This window comes from Gymnogyps californianus, chromosome 2 (genome assembly GCF_018139145.2).
Source record: "Gymnogyps californianus isolate 813 chromosome 2, ASM1813914v2, whole genome shotgun sequence".
NCBI classification, from domain to species: Eukaryota; Metazoa; Chordata; class Aves; order Accipitriformes; family Cathartidae; genus Gymnogyps; species Gymnogyps californianus.
In genome coordinates this window covers 93,753,505-93,776,546 of record NC_059472.1, presented here as the reverse complement: position 1 = coordinate 93,776,546, position 23,042 = coordinate 93,753,505, and the positions used below count along the sequence as shown (strand labels likewise).

Genomic DNA, 23,042 nt, shown 5'->3' with positions numbered 1-23,042 from the left:
GAACAGTGATGTGAATCCTTCAGTGTTCCACTGAGCTGCAGTGAACTACACTCCTGCCAAAATCCCTGAAATACTGACTTAACTCTGAATATGCAACCATGAATCTTGACTCTCTTGACCCTTCCCCAACACATTTTCTCCTCATTTCTTTTCCTATCCATTTGTATCCCTAGCAGAAAGTGTAAATTGTATTAACATAGAGAAGCTCACAGAAAAAAACCAAACCACAAAAAAACCAACTCCACAGGCTGCTTTGAGTATAGCTGAATGTTCTCTTTGGATCTCTCGGCTTATTGATCAGAGGCTTGAACTTTTCACCCCTTTAGTAGAACAGGCTTTCTGATCATCGCAGTGTGATGCTCGTCTGCGCACAGAGGCTTCTGCTTGCGGGTATGATAATAACTGACATTAATCACGTAGTGCTTTTCCCATTAATGTCTGCATGCTTTAAATTAGAAGGCTACTGTGATTACATAGCCTTTTTTGATTCATAATAATCCAATTAATCCAATTTATACAGGCAATGTAAGTGCAGAATTCAGCCCTCCTCCACAAATGTTAATGAGCCAGTGACCTTGTGATGCGTAGCTCCATCTCAGTCTCACGCGTCGGAGGATACAAGCCACTGAGTTCAGAGCAGCACTGTCTTGATGTCACTTCAGTAAACAAGCACTCAGAAAGCACGTGCCCCGAAACAAGCGGGTCTGAATCAGCCCAACAAGCCAGAAGCACTGAACTAGTAACTCCTCGGCAGCCTCCCTCCTTCCATCGGGCAAGCACGGTTCTGTAACACAGACCTTGCAAGGACCAGCCTTTTCACACTGCTAGCTATTTATAGCTATTAAGTCAGCAACATCAGGCAGACCCAAACATAGACAGAGCACCAGAAAAGTGCAGTCTGTGCTAGAAGCAGAGCCTGGGTGTATCGGCCGCTGAAGCTGGAGCTGTAACGTAAATTCACCAGACTGGAAATACAGATCTAGAAAACCTAAGTGCTACCTATTTACCTCAGCCAAACAGCCAATAACTGACGAGGCAGTGAACAAGAGTGCTCAAGTTACGATATCAAACCACCAAGATATGTAGCTGGTGAACGAGCAAAATCATAGGAAGTTGATGGTTCATATCTGTGTAACACTGCAGTTGTTGAACAAATGACCTTACCATAACCTATACTTTTCTATACTAAACAAAGTTCCTATACTAATCTATACTGAACAAACTTTTTCTCTTGGCATCCAGCCACCTAAGAGAGAGGAATAATCAAACTCATGTACCCCTCAGCGTGAACATTGAACGCCTCATCTAGAAATAGCAGGTCAAGATCTCCCTAGGGCAAGCTTGAGATCTCTGGAACTACTGTTGTCAAACTGGCATCAAAAACGAGCATCAGGTTTGCCAGCTTGATGGATGTTTGGTGAACAGACCCGAGTGTTGTTTTAAATAAGGTTACATACAGCCTTGTACAGCGTACAGAAACAGCAAATACCAAGAAAGTTGCTTGGTACTGTTTGAACTAAATGAGGAGCCACGAAGCTAGGGGACCAAGAGAAATACTGCAAGGCAGAAAGAGGAAATTTTTGTACATGCTTTATATAAAACAGACAATGTACAGAACGAGCAGTGAGAGGACACATCAGAGGCATGACCCAATCCCATGGCCCTTGCGCACCATGCTTGCTAACCTGAGCAGTCCCATTTGGAGTGAAAGCGGACACAAGATCTTCTTCATGATCTTGTAAAACTGCAGCTATTACTACAAATATGCTCAGAGATCTAACAGACCACAAATTCTCAGTAGGAATTCACATACTTGGTATATGGGGCCCTGATGAAATTGGATACTATTTCGGTAGTGGCCTGTCTCACAGGGCGCACACACCCCTGCAGCTCCTGGGGTTTATGTATTTCTCGTATTTGCTGTAGCGTAGAAGGAAGCAGGTTGCTTGACGTCTTGAAGGCTCCCTGGTGCCATCAGCCACCCCAGGACATGCTTCTACCGGTCTGTTTTATCCCTCCAAGTGTCCATCTCTCCTAAAACCATTTCCTGTTGGGAAGCGCGCCCTGGGAGCCTACAACGCTTCCCCTCAGTACCTGCGCGGCCTGGCTCCCGCTTGCAGACCGACTCTAGAAGCACGCACATGCTTTAGCTGCCGTGAACTACAGCTGCTGCACCACAAAAGCCATGTGGGTGTTGCTGCCTGACTCATGCCGGGGTCGTTCTGAACCTGTGAGGACCAAAAGCACCGAGTGCGCACAGCTACTGGGCGAGGAGGCGATGAGCGAGACGCCTAATGGCTGCCGCCCCCACACCAAGGGCCGCACTTCCCGCCCCGCTGCCGCGCATGCGCCGCACACCGCCACCCATCGCGCTCACGCGGCGCTACACCGGAAGCAGCTGCGTTGTCGCAGCGGCCGGAAGTGGCCTCATCGCACAGCTTCTTCCCCGCCCCTCCTCTCTCTTTCTGGCGGTTCCGTGTAGTCGCTGCCTCTCGGGCGGCGGGTGACGTGATCGGGGGCCGCTCCCCCATTGGCGGGGCTCCCCGCGGCGCGCGGTAGCCGGCGGAGGATGTCGGTGCCGCCGCTGGGGCGGCTCCGCCAGGCGCCGCGTCACCTGCTGGTCTGTGAGAAGGGCCACGCGCGGCACGCGCGCTCGCGGCACGCGGCGCACGTGCGGGACCACGCCTACAACTGCCGCGTGAGTGCGCCCGCCCGCCGCTGGTGCGGGCGCGAGCCGGCGGCGGCGGGGGGGGGGTGGTGGTGTTAACGGACGTTGCCGTTGGTGGGCGCGAGGAGGGGACCCCGCGGAGGCGGTGGCTGGCCGGGGGGCTCGGCAGGAGCGTGCGTGGCCCGGCGGGGGAGACGCGCGGCCAGAGGCTGCCGCGCCTGCCCGGTGAGACCGAGGCACCCCCTCACCGCGGGCGGCAGGGTCCCGGTGGTGCTGGCTGTCCGCCCTGGAAGGGGCGCTGCGCTGGCGCTCCGCCTCGCGCCAGGCCGTTCCCTGGAAGGTTTCCCCCGTCCTTGTCAAAGGCGGCCTGCGCGCCTCTTGCGGGAAAATAGGGAGGGAAATAAAAATTGGGCCCCGTTGGCTTGGTGGTCTCATGCGGCGTGCTGCACCTCGACGAGTGGAAGACCGCGCAGACACAAGCTAGAAGAGAGGTGATCCGGTGGAAGAGGTGACAATCTTTTGTCAGTGCTACCTAGCAAGTAACACAGGGAGCGGCACCCACAAGTTCCCAGTCCAAGCAGTGAGGGACTGAGGGAGTCCCTCAGCAGTGAGGGAGGCTTCAGCTGGTAGCCTGGCTGCAGGGGTACCCTGAAAACCCTCTTTTTCATGTTGTCCCTCCTTCTGCCAAAGTGTCGTGTCGTGCTGTCATCAACAACTGCTTCATTGTTCTGGATGACAAAATGTTGCGAAGGCCAGTCTGTGCCAGCTCGCTCTCCTTTCTTTGCCTGTTGCAGGTGTCAGTCAGACCCACTTGCTATTTCCTTAGTAATTTTTTTTAAAGCTAACTAGAAAGCTTTCCACTTGTGTGGCAGGCAGCCCATCTGTCAGTTGTTACTTCTCTTGTGTATGTGTGCTAAGGGGGGTATGTACCTGTTCTCTGTGAGCTCCTTTGTTTCAGAAGAAAGTTTTTTTTTGGAGGGGTGGAGTGGGAAGGAGCAGGGGGATGAACCTTTACGCTGCTTGTGCGTGGTTATTGGGAAGCTTGGTACTTGCCCATGTAATAACCTTGTTTGCCGTGGTCTCCCGGACTTAAGAGTTTTCTTGATCTATGAAACACATACAGGAAAGGTTTTTAAACAAAAGGGGAATTAAAGGTAGGCAATCGGACGAAAAGACTGAATGCTGAGTTTAGTAAGAAAAGCTAGGTGCTCATCCCATTTGAAAATCAGTTTCCTACCTTAAATTAGAAACTTGCTACAGAAGTTGTAACCTTAACGTACACCTTACGACTTTTTTGAAAATTGTAAGCCCATCTTCACGTTTTGTTCTGGTGGTCTGTTCACTCTCCTGACCTCCAAAATATTCTACAGAGGAGAATGCATTCATTCAAAAACTAGTTTAAATTCTGCTTTGGTCTTCACATTTCCACTGAGATTACGTAAATGCTTAGCCTATGTTTTTAGTTATAACTGCTTCCTGTAGCTGAAGGAAATGGTCAAGTGTGACTTCAAGCTAAATTTATAATGATGTGAAACAAGATCGTGAGTTAAGTCATGCTGTGTAAAATCATGCCTTTATGTAACACCTCAAATGCTATTGTATAGCATGTAAAATGCAAAAACCAAATAATGTCTTTGCTGTACTTGGAGACTTTTTGCAAATTGATACATTTTGAAGACAGTGGCTTGAAATTATTTTTTCTTTATCTTATTTTGGTGTAATGTACTGATTTCTTTGAAAAGAAGAATTTTTCGGTTTTTTATTTCTTGGTTTTCTTCCAGAACAGATTTTAGGATATGATTTACATTACAAATATGTTCCTAATAGGTATCTTTTTTGATCCCTGAATGTGGCATACTACCTGAAGTGCTGAAAAGTACTATTGCGGATGTTGGAGAGTACTACCTGGTGAGGAGTTTATCGGTTCATGAATTGGTTGCTCAAGAATTCATTGATGCTTTTGTGAAGAAAGGTAAGGAGGTAATCAGAACATGACAGATGCAGTAATAGTGTATATTTTTCATAACACAGTAAAAACCATTTATTATTTATTCTGAAAAGTATTTTAAAGGAAGGGAAGAAAAAATACTAAGAAAATTCTGTATTCATTTCTTTATCTGCTTTTTTCTGCTTTGTGGTGTGTCAGCATTTGTTTACACCCAATGGGTCCAAAACTTCTATGACTGTTCCCTCTTCATTTCTCCCTATTCCATCTTAATTCTGCAAGGCAGCTGTCAAGAGGGCTTCCATGTATCCTCACACCTGTTTATCTTCTACATCCTATCTTTACGCGGATTCCTGCAGAAATCAGCTCCCTTCTCCCTTTCCGATTCCTTCATATTTCAACACAGAGCTGTGTTAGCTGTGTCCCGCAGCAGGCAAGAGAAAAAGAGGAAGAAGTGTGCTGGGGGGGGCGGGGAGTGTTGCTAATGGAGCTGCGGCAGCTCATTCTTGCACAGTAAGAGCAAAGAGGATGTGAAGAAAGATGCAACCTCTGCCCAGCCAACTTGCTGTTGCATACTCGGAGAATGCTGTTTTCATTGAGCAGGCCCCGCTCATTTGGCTCATGATAAATGTTGTACCCTTCAGATGATAGTCAGAGAGAAAAAAAGCTTTGAAGGGAAAAGAGAGGAGAAAAGAGAACACGTAGGTGAAATGGGAGAGTGAGATCCATTCTTTCTAAATCTGGGACTCTTCTTTTTTTTTTTTTAATTTCCTTTAGTCTCATTAATGGCTTTTATTTAGTAATGTGAGCATCTTCCACCTTGTCTTCGTGTGAACTAATAATAGAAATGTGTCTGGAACAAAATGGGGTTTTTCCATTTGCTGAGTGGGGAAGGTCGCAGGTGGAAAGCAAGCGTTTTCATATTGGGGCATATTGTTAATGTTATCTGTATTACAGGTCCTTTAAAATAATGCCAGTCCAAGGTTTATAAAAATAATAACAAAATGCTATTTTGCTTGAGAAGGTGGAAGAAAGTTCGTTGATGAAAACACAAGGGTTTAGAGTGATTCAAATTGTATTTGGCACGTTTTATTATCTTGAGGTGAATCTTCATATTGTCATGTCTGTCTTTAGAGACTGTGTAATCTCATGGTTTTCTGCTTTACTATTAAAGGTTCATGCTACGCACTTACCTATAACACAAAAATTGATCAAGATAATACTGCAGCTCTGCTACCAAATGGTATGTTTTGGTTTTAGTAATACATACATATTGATTATGGTCTTGGGGTTTTTTTTTTTTGGTGTGTTTTTTTTTTTTTATTTGGAATGATGTAAACTGGAAAATTTAATGCTTACTGTACTTGCCAACTTTACTAGAAATATGTTTGAATCAGAAAAATAGTCATTTTAATTTATTTTTTTTAATTCATGCTGTTAAATTATTTAATCTAAAGGAAATTTAAAAAAAAATCAGCTTCACTTATGTATAGTATCAGATTGTCAGTGCTTCAACCATAATTGAAATTGCTACAGAGGATTATTTTTGTGAAAACATTGCATTCCAACTTCTTGTTTCCTACTGGTCTTAAAGACAGAATTTGTACCAAAAAAGAAAATTACCAGCACTGCTTAGGAACACTTTTTAAATATTCAGTGTTTATTCTTTGAGAATTATGTGACGTGTTAAAATACTCTGTTGCAGTTCCATCACAGTTTTATGAAAAAATGTTCCATCTCGGGTGGGTTTTTACATGCAGAGAAAATAATGAAGCTATTTTGGGCTTCAAATATGTCGTCTTATTTCCATTTAACAATATATCAGACATAATAGAAACACAAACTGGTCTATCAGCCCTCTAGCCTAAGATGCTGTAATATGACAGGTGCCCATCAGGGCATAAGTAAATTCAGATTCTTCAGAGGAGGAATTCTTTTATGTGCTCTGTTAGCACAGTCCTAGCAAAATGGATACTTGATAGTGGTTGAGTTTGTATGATGCAGTTATTACAAGCTATGCACAATTAATGCAGAGACAGCGTTACAGTTCCTGGTGATGTCACTGTCCGAAATCTTCAGCAGCAGCTGTATTTGTTTGTATTCTATATTACACTGTTACTTGTACAGTAGAATCAAAAGACTGTAGTAGAGATCTGTTGTGTGCAATTCTGTACCAAGTGGCAGCTGCCAGATTTGGTTTACGAACATGGAAGTGGAGTTGTTCCAGCGCATATCTGCTCATCACTAATGAGCATAGTTTACTCAATGTGAGTAGTCCCACTGGAGCTGGAGGAACTGCTTTTTTATGTTTAGTTGAGCAGTGCATGCATGACTGTTTACTAAGTCAGGCCCTAGTGTAACGTAGTGTTCAACCAATGACACAGCAAATGCTGGGGGACAAGTGGAGGAAAGATTGAGGTAATGAAGTGAGGTAGTACAGTAAAAAAATTATGACTATCTCAGGAATAATATTACACTTTTCTCGTTCTAGTTCATAAGACCTCTGATAAAAAAGAGTAATTGAATTATAACTTTTTCTTTAAAGGGTTAATCTGGTAATCCATTTAACTGGAACTAAGGGGTCTGGATTACATTAGTAATACCATTGATCCAAAGCTAACATTGTGTAAGGTATACAGTTCTCAGAAGACTTCAAAGGGAACTAAGTAGAAGATTATTTATACTGAAGTTTGTTTTGTTTATAGGAAAACTAATTCTGTCAGTGGATAAGGATACTTATGAGGAACTTGGACTGCAAGGTCGCCCTTCTCAGTATTCTGGCAAAAAAGTAATGAGATATAGTAAGTATTATTTATATTAACAGTGCTTATTTCAGATCTGTCTGTGAAGCACCCTGTGAGGATGTTAAACCAGCAATGCTGAAACTTCCCTTTCCTTAAAATTGGTTATTGTCTAGGTCATATTTTTCCAGATGCAGATACAAGGACTGCATGAAGAGAAAAAAATACATTTTCCAAATAATAAAGTGGTTATAAGGAAACAAATGTGTGATCTTTTGGGTATTCTATAAAATTTTTAATTTCTGGGTTTTTCATTGTGGTGTTTATACTGGAGTGATGTAGGACTCAAGAATTTTTGTATAGTGTGCACAGTATCTATGCCTTCTGATTCAAATCGGAAAATACTAAACTAATTAAGGTGGAGCTTAAAATTTGCACGCTATACAAAAAAAAAATCAGTGAAGAGCTTCACCCAAGACTGCTTGCTTGAAAGGGAAAATTGTATTACGTTTGACACATTATAAATGGTAGTCTCCATATACCAAGTACTTGGAAAATGTTGTAATTTTTTAATAGCTGTAGAGGAGACATACTGAGTGTGATTTTTGTTAATTTTTTTTGGTAAATAATTAAAAAAAAATGACACTGTGCCATCTTAATTGTATTAGAACCTGCAGTAGTTGATAGGTAGTTACATAAAAACTTTAGAAGGGGAAACTTGTTATCTATAATAAGAATTTTTGCAAAATGGGACATCATTTTACTATTCAGTTTGTCAAGTAAAATGTATGGTGAAATTTCCATCTGAAAAATAAATGTGGCTTTTAGCCTGGGACCAATTCATCTAGAAAAAAACAGTTGAAAAACTGTCATTGCCATATACATGGCTTTTGATGTTAGAAACTCTAGCTTTTTTAGTGCTAATAGCTTGCCTAATTACTAAGATATTTTTAAGGCGCTGTTTTGGGACTTCTGTCACTGCCATTACAAAAGGAATCTGTCCCTCCAGTCACTAGAAGGCAGTTCCAGATTATATCAAAATAAGGACAGCAAGAGGTGAATATTTATTTACATAATGGAGAGTCATATTTGCATAATCAAATACTTTATAAAGATGCTGTGTATGTGAAAAGGAAGTTTAATGTTCTTTGGTTTCTTTGTGTTCTTTTAGTTCTTAATGAATTTAATATTAAAATTTATTTCAGTTGAGTAACTATTGCTTTTGTACATTTTTGCAGTTATAACTATTGACTTGACTGATTCTGGCTTTCACCCTGATAGCAAGAAACATAACAGAGTGCTTTGGGCCTTGAAAGAGAAGAAACCTTTAGAATTTGACTTCCTACTGGCTTGGTATAATACGGGTAATAAGAACTAAATGTAAAACTAAAATGTAACTGACATGAAGTCCAAATACTTTTAGCTTACTGTTCTTTTCTAGTGATTGTCCAAATGCATTTTTAGTGGGGGGAAAAGTTAGATTAAAATGTGTTTGGGTGGGATTTTTTGTTTGTTTTGTTTATTTGTTTTGGCGGAGGCAGGGTGTGTTACTTCCTACACAGCAGAACATTTCAGTTCAGGAACACAACAGTGATTCATAGGAGATATATTAATTGCTTCATTTCCTTGTCTCTATGTTGCCCAGGCTTCCTGGTGTAACTTTGCCTATTTGATAGTGCTACCTCTTCTTTATAAATTTGTGACATACGTAACCATTATTAATACACATTTTTTGAGTATTTTATTAATACACATAAGTTACATATTTGGTGTAGTACTTGAGATGGGGAACTTTCATTTCATCAGTAGTTATAGGATGTGTGCAGAGTCCGTATTTCTGTCATGTGCCACGTACAGATACACATGCAGTCTGCTATTTTATCATTTTATTCTCAAGCACTTGTTTGAGATTGGAGCAGAGTAAGAGGTTGTTGTTATAAGAAATTGTATTGTCTCAAATCACCTTTCTTCTAATATTCGTTTATCTAATGTTTTCTAATTACATTAATTTTTCTTCTGGGATTTAAGTATTGCTCTTCATCTGAGGGTCATTTTCCAAAGTCCTCAGTTGCTTGTATTACCTCAGAACAGGCTGTATCTAGGGATATGTAGCATTTGCATAGAATTGACAAAAACTGCAGGAGTCTGTACTGAAAAAAAATGTTTTTCTTCATCATAGCTGTGTAGCTTTTAGTGTGGTTCTGCTTTGACTCTCCGCACTAGTGAGAAGGGACGTTAGAGAGGTCCCTGAGAGTGCTTTCCCATCTGCTCTACATTGGTACTCCTTCCTGGCTCTTCAAGACCAAGTCTGAGAGGGAGTTAACTGATCTGAGAAACTAAAGCTGCTTACAAGCTCCTTTAGCGGTGTCCCATGTTTCCCTTTAGTCCTTCATGTTTCCCCTCCCCCTTTTTAAGTACTAATCATATGACAAGGATCCTTCCTTGTTTGTCATACAGAAACTGTTTAAAGCCTTGCAGTTCCTGTCCTTGTAGTCTTCAGGAAAGAGTCACAGTGAAGACGCTACCATAAATGGTGACATAAATCCAACTAAGGTGGTGGATCTTCAGGCTCAGCTTGCTTGGATTTATTGACCCTGGGCAGAGAGCAAAATGCCTCTAGGGCCAGTATGTTTCTTATGTTTGTTGCTGCCAGTGTAGCAGCATTCCTTTTCCTTGCTTTCTTACATCCAAAAAACGGGTCAGGTCAATCATTTCCTGAATATGGAGTTAAATCTGAATGCCTTTCTGTGCAGGAAACTTGTGCTCATAACACACAAAAGACTCTTAGTTCTTTAGTACTGACAAAAATAAAACTTTTATAGATTTTTATTAATAGACATGAGGCATCGTGTAGATTCTGCTGGAACGGGAAAAGAGGGCTGTATTTTGTCGAGATAATCCCTGCCCTCCGTGAACATTCTGCTTTCAGCCTTCCTGCCGATAGCTGGTGTTTCTTGCTATGGCCAGCACTGCTGCAAACCTATAAACATTTGTGTCACTTTCCAAAAGCAGGATTTTTTGTTTTCATACCCGTTTTTCCCACTTAGTGGTTCTGGCACCAAGAGGAACAGAAAAAGGGAATATGGAGTGTCTCATGTCCTTAATGACAGAGGCAAAACAATCTTTTCTTCTCTTTTGTATTGCTGTAATTTCTATGACAATTTTAAATGTTTATTGGCTGAAATTCACTGGCCTCCAAAAAACTTTGACAATGTGCCTGGTTGTTGTTGACATGGAAAGCTATGCTGCAGCTAAAGGAATTGTTCTCTTGGAGTCTTGATTGTAGTCTTTGAGATTTCCTGAAGTTAGGGCTATAGCTGAGGCTCCCATATGCAGCGGACATTTAAAATGTATAATTTTTTTATATTTGACTAAGAATTCTAGGGCAATATTATACATTATTTGAACCTGTTAGTCTAACAAATGCTGTCAGGAAGTACAGGCTAAAGGAAGATCATCGTTCTAGCACACTTCAGACTTAAATTATCTGTATAAAAATACTAAATTAACAAGAATTCAGTGGCTGCCTGTCTTTGTCACTGTGCCCTTTGGTACTTGGACAGCCTTTTTTGAAAGATGACTAAAAAGGATCAGGTTAGCCCTCCTTTTTCTACTCCTCCAGGTGATTGTCCTTGATGAGATAAATATCACTGATGAAGTTTAGGCAGTCCATAATTTTTGATAGCAAGTCTTGGATATTGCATTCTGCAATGAACTCTGTCCTGTTCTTGAATTTCTTCTGTTCATACGTGCCTTTTCTGCGGTATTTAAATGCTATTCTGGACTTCAGACTTCTCATGAATAAGGTATTATTTCTTGGTCTCCTAGAGACCCATTGTTACCTTATGAAAATAGAATACATTATCTGGAATTTCAAATTTAGGAGAATTAATTCCACATCAATTATCTTACTACTTCAAAAAGGAAGTTGGTTAATATCTCTGAATTTGCAACATGCTTGCTTAGGTCAGGTTAGGTTCTTAGTCTAGGTTAGGTTTTTTAGAATTTTACCTGCTGTTTTGGATCACTTATTAGCGTTGAAGAAACATGGCCTTTCCCACAAGTCCATCAAGGTACATCTAACTGTACAGCCATACTGCATTTGAAGACTTATCACTGGTTTTTTTCTTCTTCGAGTAAAGTGAGATTTGTGGTATAGTTTGACTTCTTTACCCTCTCCCCTTCCTTCTCCCGTCAGTCCTTGTCCCCCAGACTACCCTGGAATTCCTCTTGACATCGTTGATAAATCTGTTCTCAAACCTCTAGTCACCTGCTCACGTTTCCACTATTCAGGGAAAACAGTGTTCTAGGATGGCAGACACCTTAGCCAGGGGGGTGGGAGAGTCTCTAGTCTTGATGACTAGATGACCTTCCAAATATACCTTATCCGAAGGTGATCTCTCAATTTACTGTAAATCAAGAATTTCTTTCCAAAACCTTATGGCTCCTAAATTAAGTTTGCCATCACACCTAGGAAATCAAGTATGTGGTCTTTAGTGATGGGATAAGACCTCTCAGAAGGATTCTTATGCGTTCTTGTCCTCAGCTGAGAGAACTAACAGATCCACTAACCTGACATGCTGGATAGAAGACTGAGTGCCTTTTAGGACAACTAAAAGGGAAACTTTCTGCAGTTGTGAAGGCATGTTCCAGGAGAATTTAAATGACCCTATAGCTTTTTGCAAATTATTCCTGATATCTGCAGAAATTTGTTCCATTGGAGTTGTTCATGATTCTAGAAGCCATACTGTCTCTAGGAGGCAGTTCTTAGTGAACTGGTGATGCTGGGATCCCTCTAAAGACTCAGTGGTTTTTCAGGGAATACTGCCTGAATTCATGTGAGCTTAGTTCCCTTTACCTGATCTTAGGGATGCATTGTCTTTGTGTACATCTATGACGTGTATTCTCCCTCTCAAGTTGCAATGCCTGAAGAATTTGTAGAGATGCTGAGCTAGAGATGACCTAATGGTATAAGTCATGCATTGCCCTTCTACAGCAGTGAGTACCTGTGCATGAGCATGAAGGGAATGTACGTATGGGCACTAGTAAGGCAAAATGTTCTCTGGCCTCATGTATGTAGGCATGGGTGTACTTACAGTGTGAGTGCATTTGCAGACCACTTTGTCTTGGGGAGCAGTTAATGTGTTCCTGCTCCCTTTCATGTGTTCCTCTTTCTAATGAGTTCATTTTATTACTTGCCCAGTTAGTTCTGCTTGAATTTTCTATTGACAGAGCTATACTTGCTAGTTAAATAGTAAATTTACTGAGCTATACTGAGTTGCTGGATCTTGCACTAATTTTTATTTCCAAGAAGATAAGGAAGCTGAAGATTCTATGGCTTTTGCCAAAGATAACAGCATGTAAGCAGTTTTACACACTACATTTTCTTGTATACGTATACAAAGGTTTCATGTATTCAGTGCTCCTTTTGTTTAGTGGTTTCATAACAGCTGTTTGTGGTGTTGTGTTGTTAAGGTGCAGAGGGATCAACATTGATGTCATACTTTTCAAAAAACCAAATACAGGCCCTGAAGCCAAAAATAACATTCAGCACATTAAGGGACTTGCAGTGTCCAGTGTTACAAAGTAACGAACTACAAGGAAAGCCAGATGAGTCCTGCAGTACAGAGGAACTGTTTGAATGGCTAGGTGCTGTCTTGAATCAAGTTAGCTTGTAAGTATTTGAATTTGTTTGATCTTTAAATACATTTTAAGTAAGGAAAGCCACAATTTATTTTAAGGAAGAGTTAAATAAGAATTAAGAAAGAAACATTTCTGTAAGTGGGAAGTCTGTTATGCACTTAAGCATTTGATGTAAGTCTTGAATAACTTATCTGTGTTTTTAGGGGTACCCAAGTGTACTGGTTTTAGCTGGGATAGAGTTAGTTTTCTTCATAGTAGCTGGTGTGGTGCTGTGTTTTGGATTTGTGACCAAAACAGTGTTGATAACACAGGGATGTTTTAGCTATTGCTGAGCAGTGCTGACACAGTGTCAAGGCCTTTTCTGTTTCCGCCAGCAAGTAGGCTGGGGGTGGGCGAGAGGCTGGGAGGGAACACAGCCATGACAGCAGACCCTGACTGACCAGAGAGATATCCCACACCATATGATGGCATGCTCAGCAGTAAAAGCTGGGGGAAGGAAGGGTGGGAAATGTTCAGAGTTACAGCGTTTGTCTTCCCAAGTCCCAGTTAGACATGATGAAGCCCTGCTTTCCTGGAGATGGCTAAACATCTGCCTGCTGATGGGAAGTAGTAAATGAATTCCTTAGGTTGCTTTGCTTTCACATGCAACTTTTGCTTTACCTATTAAATTGTCTTTATCTCAACCCATGCATTTTCGCACTCTTACCCTTCCGATTCTCTCCTCCATTGCGCTAGGGGGGAGTGAGTGAGTGGCTGTGTGGTAGTTAGGTGCTTACCACGGTTAACACACAGCACCATGACATCTTGTGCATTAATTGCTTGGCCATTAGTTGCTTCGGTATTAATTTAGATGATATACATAAGCACTACTTGTTTGGTACAGGTTTTGATTACTAAGACTTCCCGTAGAAGATTTAAGGTATATTTATTTTAGTTGGGTTTTTTTTGTTGTTTTTCCCCAGAGACAACAAATCATCTAGCTTCTTATCAACCTATTGCTGTCCTCAGCCCAACACAATGGTGGAAAAAGCTTTTTTGTGCACAATCACAGGCTTTATAATTCCTGAGAAGATAATTCAGTTATTGGAGCAGCTGTGGTAAGGGCTGACAGGAGTACCTTACTAAAACACTTGTACTCTTAACACTTTTTAATTTTTGAAATCACTTTTAAATACTTCTTTTCAGTAGTGCTGTTGGAGGTAAATAGCAAAATATACAAAATGAAGAATTTTTTTAATAGGAAAAGAGCTGGAAGCTTAACGTTGGTATAATAAACAATTTTGGATACTTTAGACTAGAAAATGCCTGCCCTGTATTCTAGTAAGGGCTTTGCTTTTTATCTTAATTTTTAAGAAACAGTGGCTCTGCTGAGCTCCTACATTTTTCAAACTCCCCGTCTATGAAAATCAGATGCCTTCAAATATGTCTGATTTAGTATTTTTAACTACTGATGGACAATATGATTGAAATCCCTTTATGATACCAAAAAGAGTTATCACAAGGTACTTCAAGGTTATTATGGCATTATAATAAATTAACTTATAGTGAGGTTTTTGTATCAAGTGTTGTAACAGAGTACACTGGAGAGTGATAAACAGGGTAGCTGTAGTTCTAATTGAATACCAAACTACATGATACTAGTGTACCACGGATCAGTGCGGTATCTGTCTGTATTGTATATTAGTGCTACTGATAGCAAATTCTGGAAGCTTCTTGCTCCATGTGTGAGACAATGCTTGAAGTGCCTGGTGGCTCACGGTTGTAGCACTGACTTACGACAATATTGCTGTTGCTTTATCTGGATTATGATCATTACTCTTTGAGCAATTTTCATATTTCATGCAGAAAGCCTCCCTAGGCTAGGGTTGGAACACAAATTTCCTTGTCTTTTATTCTCTACTTAAGAGCAGTGGATAATGTCTGGTTTTGATTATTTGTAATCCATTTCCTTTCTGGTGGTAAAAGTATTTGTGTCAAGCATAGCCTGACTATGTTTCTTCCTCCAATGTCTTTTTTGCTCTGATAGCAACTGCTCTTAGTAAATGTTCTATTTTCTGAAAGACAATGCATGCTGTAGGAGATTCAGAAGAGCTACTTTACAACTTAGAACTTTTTCTAATTGCTATAACTTGCAGGTTTGCCATGTCTAAAAGTATGGTAGGAATAATCAAGAGTCAATCTTATTTCATTTTCTAATGTCTTCTGATAGAATATCTTGTTTTCAATTTATTATGTACTAAAGCAGGCTTTTTTAACTGTTAATTACAAATTTTCACTAAAATACCTGTCTTTTTTTTTTTTTATTTTATATTGTATACTTGAACATGCTCTCTATTCCATTATAATTATTGATTACGTTGTCTTCTTCCTTGCAGTTGCTATTTTGGTGAACCAAAACTGGCATATTGGCTGACCTTAACTGTGCATGGCTTTGCAGACAGCCCTGTTTCCTGGAGAGAAAGTGAACATGGTTTCCACAAGGGAGGAGAGAACTTGTACAACTTTGTCATTTTTAGAAATCTGGACTACTGGCTTCAGATGGCTGTAGGAACTAATGATGATTGTCCTCCATAGAGCTACGTCTACAGAAGAAATTTTGTAATAATCCCATGTTACTGTGTAGAAACCTAATAAGATAGTTTTTATAAAAGTAATTAGGTAACAAGTTAAGTACTGAGAGGCTGTGTATGTTTTTCCATTATTTATAGCCCTTAAAGGATGACCTACAATGGAAGGAATGGATTTTTGTTTCTTCACTGTCATACAGTGCCTTCTGAAAGACTTCACAATTCTAGCTTTAAGAAAAAGATATGTTTTTGAGAGTTTAACTTCTCAGGAATTGACTGTAGGTGGTTTCCTTTTATGCAGGAGTAATTTTGGAATTTGAAAGTTAGTTTTGCAGATTGCTAGCTAAAATATTTGGGAGGAAAGCTCATTTTGGGATTTAGTGTTTTCTTGCGTTACATTAAAGATCTGTAAAACCTTCAAATCCGTGTTTAAGACATTTCAGCCTACATGCTGGCAAATAAAAAAAAGGGAGATGTGTTCATAATTTGGGGGGGGGGGGGGGGAGAAAAAGGTGAGGAGAAGGAGGTATGTGACAGTGGGAGGAGTACCCATTAAACATGGAAAAAGTAAAGGCTTATTGACCTGCTTTTTGGATTTTGCAGATCACCGTTGGTTATCAGAAACAACTTCATTTTTAACAGTGATGCAAAAGGCTGCTGCTTGCTTGCTTAATTGACCTACACACACACACACTCACACCCCCACCAAATATCTACTTTTTTAAAAGTAGCTTGTGGTTCTTGCTTACAGCACAACTCATGGAGCTAAGATTTCGCTGTCACGTTATGGCAGACACGTTTCTGGGAAGAATGCTATGGATATACCCTCAAACAATGCAGTTGAAGTGAAACAGGTTTTGTTAACAATAAGCAGTAATGCTGAAAGCATAGGCTGCTATAAAGAATCCAGGTTAAATTCCTGTTGAAATCCATGAAAGGTTGGATAGTGGTTTGGGCTGGGGGGATGGGGACTGTTTGGTTTTTGTTTTATGGAGCGGGTATGTATCATTAAAGTACCAATGCAGTGCTAAAATGGAAGTTGTTCATTTGGTGGAGCGACAGATGGGTAGTGGAAGTTAGGGCATGGCTCCAGTGGAAACATCAAGATCTGTCAGGGTGAGTGGCACAGAAAAGCAGAAGGACCATGGGAAGCACTTGAGCTTTCTTTTTTTTTATCTGTTTATTGGCTCTCTTCAGTGAGGAGAATCATACCGGGTGATTTACTTGATGGTATTTGTTTGTCGTACACCTCCACTAAACGTAACCCCTTTTGCTCAAGTTCTGTTACATGTTTCACAAACATAACTCTGACGAATCAGCAAACAGTTTTCTAAATCATTACACTGTTTTTCAAAATTATCCTGCCATGAGATGTTTCTAGTAGGTTACCAGGAGCACAAGTGCCACCTTGTCACGTATACAGACATAGACTCACACGATCACAAACTGAATGGAGAAAAGTCTGGGAAAGTTCTTGGCTTGACACTTGACTGGTAAATACTTAACATGGCTGGCTCAAACATTATGTTTCATTACTATGCATCAGTGCAAATGGCTTCAGTTGTTGGCTAAAGTCTGCTTTTGAAAGTGTCTGTTGAGGGATTATGCCATGTGTCAACTTTCACAAAAGAGACTGGTAACCAGAAGTGTCTTCCTTTTTCCTCTTGATCAGAAGGTCTCTTAAAAGCTTGGGCTTTCCTGGAAGTTACACCTGCAGCAAAAGTTCTAATACAGACTTAAAAATCTTAAATCTTTATGGAAAGTTGGATGAAGTTTGTAGCTGCTCCAGTGAATGTGCTCATCTTTCTGTCAGATTTTAGTAAAACTTTTTCCCCTGACAATGTGTATACATCCATACAAACAAGTGTAACGTATACCACTTGGGGGGGGGGGGGGGAAGCCATCCAGAAGTAAGCATCTTGTATTGGTGGGTTTGTTTCCCTTATTAACTGAGAGAAAGGAGTGAAGTCTTATGCCTATGCTTCATCATAGTCCCAGCAGGAGAGCGGCAGCTATTGGCCTTGGCTCTGAAATGGCAGCAGTAGGACCAGGTGAAGTGATTTTTCTAATTGGCCCCTGGTTGCAGAGCACCTTGGGATCGTTGATGAAGTAGCTGCTGCAGAAGTGCTGGGGGGTACATGGTGATAGCCTTACTGAGACAGTTCTGGAAGGCAAGCTGAGAAGCGGGCATTTCAGCTCTATTGGTTCTCCTCAGCATGTGAGTATTAAGGTTAATCTTTTATGGATATCTAGGGAAATCTCATCAGATTGGTCAACAGTTCCCTTTGCCTCCTATCTACATAGGCAATGGACTGTAAATGTTTCTCAAAGCTTGGTGTTGTAGGCAGAGTCATTTGGCTATGCTGCTTCCTACAATCCCTAGTCGTCTTGTGGTTGTTTCAAATGGCTTTTCCAGCCAAGGAAGGGATTAAAATACTGTCTCTGAATCCTGTAACTTGAGATGCTGAGTTGGTTTCTAGCTTTTCTCTGTTTTCTTTAAACCTGTACAAAGTATCATTGAAAACCTTGTGCTGTTAATAGTCCCTGCAGTTGGTTTACTCTTAGACTCTGTGGGATGATATTGCATTAACCGGATCCGTGCTTTCCTAGCAAAGTCCAATGGTGTGCTTGCTGGGCTTTGTAGTTGCACAGAAGAGAAACTGTGGGGTGGAATTGACTTCTTTCTTACCACCTGCAAACAACTGTGACCTGAGGAAAGATTTTCCTGGGATGAGGGACAGGACCCTGTTCCCTACCCTCTGTGAGGACAGACGGAGTACTGTGTCTCTCCAGGAGACTCCCAAGCATGGGGGAGACTTGCTGAGAAAAGGAACAGGAAGGCATTGCTCACATGCTTGAGGAGCAGGTTAGGAGGGAAGATCTGGGACTGGGCCAGGTGGCCAGTAATTCAAGGAAGAATTGGGCAGGGCACGTGAGATGGAGATAAAAGTTTTTGCCTGAGAATGAAAGATGGCTGCTGGTGGTGTTCTTGCCCTTTGTGCCTGCCTGTGAGGGAGGACAGGATAATGCACAAGGTTCCTGAGAGCTGCAAAAGTAATGGGGAGCAGCTGTGCACCAGCTGCTTCTGAGATCAAAGGGCTGAGTGCTTACTAAGAAGTTTTGCCTTTGGGCGGTGTTTTATCTACCATGGGGAAGGAGAGCCAAATATCTGAATGCAGAGACAAGCCCGGGGCAAGCTGGTTGCATGAGGAGTAGAGGTTTTTGTTGTCCTGGTATGCAGACAGACAGTGATAAGACACTCCTTGAGAGCTAGGGAACTGCTCTGCTTTAACCTCGGCACTTCTGAGCTGTGCATTCCTGCCTCTCTGCTGGTGGAAGGAAAGGGAATTTTGTTGAGAGATTACTGGGGGGTAGCAGAACCAGCTGGGAATGGGCCACAAAGATCACGTGCTTTTCCAGCCATATGTTTGAGTAAGTGGTTATGTGTATGCAGAAATTGGTGGGTGTGGAACAAATGGAGAACAAACTTTCATGTTGGCAAAGGGGAGAGAAAAGATGAGGCAGTTGGATAGCGTGTGTTATGCAAAATCACTCTAAATAGAATATATTTGCGTTTTTGGTTTGCAAATGCTGACTGAGTCAGGAACGTGTCTGGAGAAATAAAGGTATGTGTCCCATAATGGCAAGAATGGGAGCCTAATGGTGATGATAGTATGTTGTGTGAGGAAGGGAATATTAGCATGGGGGACTCTGAGAGAGATAAGGATGAGAAAAAGAACTTTCACTATCAGATTCTAGAGATGCTGTGGCTGCAGAGGGAAAGCAGCAAGATTTGGCATAGCTTAGATCTGGGGAATGCAGGAGAGACAAGAATGAGTGCTAATCTAAGGCTGCTTGAAAGGGAGGTGACAGGGCTTAATGGAAGGAGAAGCATAAGGTTTGTTTTGGCTGCATCATGCTGTCATTTACTGGGGAATATCCATTTTGGAGAGGCTAGCCAAGATGTAAAGTTGGATGTCTGGAAAAAAGCCAACAAGAAAACAGGTTCATATGTCGTCAGCCTGGGGATTGCATAGCAGTCATGGGAGTGAGGGAGATTGCTCAAAGATGGGCTATAATGTTGTTGTTGGAAATAATTTGTGTGCTTTTATTATCCCTTGCTATAGGCTGCCTCTTTTTGGTTTTTCTTTAAGGTTTCTGAGAGTGTTATAGAAACACCAAAGATTTAAAACTGTGTTGAGATAGGTTGGATGATGTTGATATTGCTGTTAAATGCAATTAGCAGTTGGGCTGCTCACCCAATGCTGCAGAGCCAGTGTGGAGTTTTGCACATGTAGAGAGCGTCCCTGCTATGCCTACTGCAAAAATAAATGGTAAGGCAGGCAAAAGGTAAAAAGGAAAACAAGAGCTTAGATTTCTTTTCCCCCTCTCATGGGAGGTGCACGGTACATCAGTGGCTGATCTGGGATTAGAATGAAGGCTTTTGGTAGCTAGTCCAGTACTCTAGCTACTAGATTATAGTTCCTCTGATGCTGTTAATTAAAGACTAATGCATGCAGTTGACTCTGTCTCTGGTATTTCTTTATGTTGTAGCTATACTGGAACGTGCTTGAACTGTTTCTCTTAATCATTTTTATTCACAGAATAGAGCTTAAAGAGCAAAACCAGAGACTAATTCAATTAGTGGGTTATTAAATAACCACCTTCTGAATATTAACAAGAATTTCAGAAATATCTGCTATAAACTAAGGCAGGTCTTCATAAATGAGTGGCCTCTGTTTCATACTTGGAAGTAGCTTCCAGCACTGCTTAAAAATACTTGTTTTAATGCAGCCATATACAGGAGCAAAAAGGGGGAGCTAAAGTGACTTGAGCAGTTTTCAGCTTTCCAGAAGGTGCAGGGTGCCTTGGTTATACCAAGTTTCTTTCAGGTGGCTTTATTAGAACAATTTAGTGGGCTTTAGTTATTAGAATATGGATATGTTTTACTTGGGTAGTTGAAGAATATCCTAAGCAGTGGTATATGCTGTTCTGTCCCCCCGATAACCATTGATATTAATATTATTGTTGTTAATGTCTAAGCCAGATGTCTAGGTTCACTAATACCAACAATCAATCTGCATCATATGCCAGTAGGGTTGCAGAGAATGCAAAGGGACTAAGTTTTATTATGTGATTGCAGGTGAAAAATAGCATGTTTATTGATTTATCATGAAGACAAGTATTTCTAATCTTTGTCGCTGTTGGATTTTGTACCTTTCTTCAGTGCTACCAAATCAAGTATGCATTTTTAAAAGGATATAGCTTAAGGCTCTACGGGAAGCTAGTGCTATTACACTGCAATTTTCAGAAGTTTTTGTAGTTTGGCATGGGATAAAAGCCTTACTGAACTAGGCACCACGCTGCCATTGCGACAACACCGATTACAATTTATGAAGAGAAGTTTCTTCTTTGTTATTGAAGAAAATTAAGAGTTTAAATGGTAAGCTTTTGCAGGGCAGGCACAAAACCAAGCAGTGATACATTGGTTCTTGAGCCTGTTTTTTGTTTAGATACTAAATCCGACTTTAGAGCTCCTGGTGTCAGAACAAGATGTTGTAGCCCCATAAATTTATTTAAATGTGCTCAAATATTTTTATAAGCTTTATGACAGTTGGGTATCATTTGTTTTCCCATAGTTGGCATAAATGCCATATCATGTACTTGTGACTGATTTGACAGAAGGGTGGTTGTGTGTTCCAGATGTCACTGAAATTTATATTACTGTACAGGATGTCGTGACTCGCATCTCTCGTGTTAAATACTGTGGAATCACAGTCTGAGACCTGTGGAACCTCTGTACCTGCGCTGATCTTAAAGGTCAGTAGGAATAGCGGGCATTTAGCAATTCAGAGTAATGGATGCCTTGGCCAGATGATTAAAGGTATTTGTGTGACCAGCATGGGTTTGCAAGGTCCATGAATTAAGTCTTAAAAATTATATAGGCACCCTCAGGTTAGATCTGTAAAAAGCAGTGGTGCCTACATAATTTTGAAGACTTGTAAAAGACTTTTGAAGATCTGTAAAAGCGGAGCATTGTGGTGCCTACTTGTAGGCAGTTAATTCCCCAATGGCATTAATGGCCTTCAGGCTGGATACCCCGTCCCACAAAGCACATTTAGTCTTGTGCTTGGAACAGAGACCCAGAAAAGTCAGGATGCTGAGTAGTGAGCTACCTACACTAGCTGGTAGACAGTGTGAAGGACTACAGTGAACCTTCAGATTCTAGCTCAGCCTGCTCGGATGGAAGTGGGGGTTTGGGTTTGTTAGGTTGTGGGTTTTTTTGGGGGGGGTGGGGGGCGGGAGCGGGGGTGGACAGTTTGAGATAGAAAGGCAAGGTTGCCTGAAGAACTGTGATAGAGACATCTGGGTTTTACTTGTAGCTCTGATAACAAATTGCTGGGTGACCTTCTACAAATAACTTTACAGTTCTGTGCTGCTCTGACACTTTCCCATTCAATGCAACAGACTTAGAGACGCTACTTGCTTTGTAAAGCACTGAGAACCATAGGTTATCATTGAGTGTTCACGGAATTTACTTCAGAACCTAGAATCGGCTCTTGCCACATCTGTTTTCCTCTGAAGACTGCTGATCGGAGAGGGGTGGTTTTGACCAGGGCTCCAGGGCAAAACAAGTCCTGTCTTTTTCCTCTACCTACCTGGAGGGTGATGTAAGTGAAGGAAGTGGTATGGGGTTTACTCTGCTTAAGGCAAGACTGTAATGTGCTGGAAAACATGACTCCATTTAGTTGGCAGCATTGTAGAGAACAGAGGGATGAAGGGTAACTAAGGGTAACATGAAGCATTTGGGATATTTATAAAAATGTGAAATGGCTTTTCTTGTTAAAAGAATGGTTGTGCATCATTAAAGGCTACAAAAGCGAAGTGGGAACATGCTTTCCAAATCAGGAGGAGAGCAATCCTTAGCAGTTGCTAATCTATTTATGTTCCAGTCATGCTCAGAGTGTCGCTTTGAGGTCTGAAGCTCTTGTAATTGCCGGGAATATGTCACTCTGCAGCGAGATTCATTGTTCTGTTCTCCCTGAGAGGAAGGCTGAGATTTTTAGCTGTAGGACTTCCCTTTCAATCAAGCGGAGAGACATGGCTAAATTCCCATGTATTGTTTTGTTGAAACACTATTAATTATGGCTTCCATTATAGGCATGTCAGTTCTATGTGATCTAGGCAGAAATTGATGCGTTTGGTGGGAAGCAGCCAGAGCTTTATTTTGAGAATTCTACGTGAGTTTTAGGAGCCAGGTTTTGATCCCTGTTGATAGAAGTCCCTTAAACTTTGCAGGTTCGGTAGCATGCTTGTTTGGTTCCCTGATTTCTCAAAGGGTCAGAGACTTAATTTTTTTCTTTCCTTTTTCTCAACTTCTTGCTGCCAGGCTTCCTTTGCTGTTCCCCAAGCAATGCTCAAAACATTTAGACGTTAAGCCCAATTAAATGAGAGTGAACTCAAAGCTCCATGCCTTG

General features: G+C 41.2%; 1 protein-coding gene across 4 annotated transcripts; it reads left to right on the top strand.

The window, feature by feature from the left end:
* Positions 1-2,550: 2,550 nt before the first annotated feature.
* Positions 2,551-16,039, top strand: RPP40 (ribonuclease P/MRP subunit p40). Of its 4 annotated transcripts, none has more exons than XM_050891795.1 (8): positions 2,551-2,698; positions 4,496-4,640; positions 5,788-5,856; positions 7,319-7,414; positions 8,593-8,718; positions 12,836-13,028; positions 13,960-14,094; positions 15,373-16,039. In XM_050891795.1, exons 1-8 carry the CDS (start codon positions 2,570-2,572, stop codon positions 15,569-15,571), a joined length of 1,092 nt encoding a protein of 363 aa, XP_050747752.1. In that variant the 5' UTR covers positions 2,551-2,569; the 3' UTR covers positions 15,572-16,039. The 4 variants fall into 4 exon arrangements, with proteins under 4 accessions (XP_050747752.1, XP_050747751.1, XP_050747753.1 ...); XM_050891794.1 differs by having other exon boundaries at positions 12,830-13,028; XM_050891796.1 differs by lacking the exon at positions 5,788-5,856 and having other exon boundaries at positions 12,830-13,028.
* Positions 16,040-23,042: the final 7,003 nt, after the last annotated feature.

Bases quoted from the DNA above. Each gene is read 5' to 3' on its own strand.
- RPP40 (XM_050891794.1), top strand. From the start codon at position 2,570: ATGTCGGTGCCGCCGCTGGGGCGGCTCCGCCAGGCGCCGCGTCACCTG. The intron at 5,857-7,318 runs GTATGTTTTGGT...TTTTGTTTATAG, and splicing joins TGCAGCTCTGCTACCAAATG to GAAAACTAATTCTGTCAGTG. The intron at 7,415-8,592 runs GTAAGTATTATT...ACATTTTTGCAG, and splicing joins CAAAAAAGTAATGAGATATA to TTATAACTATTGACTTGACT.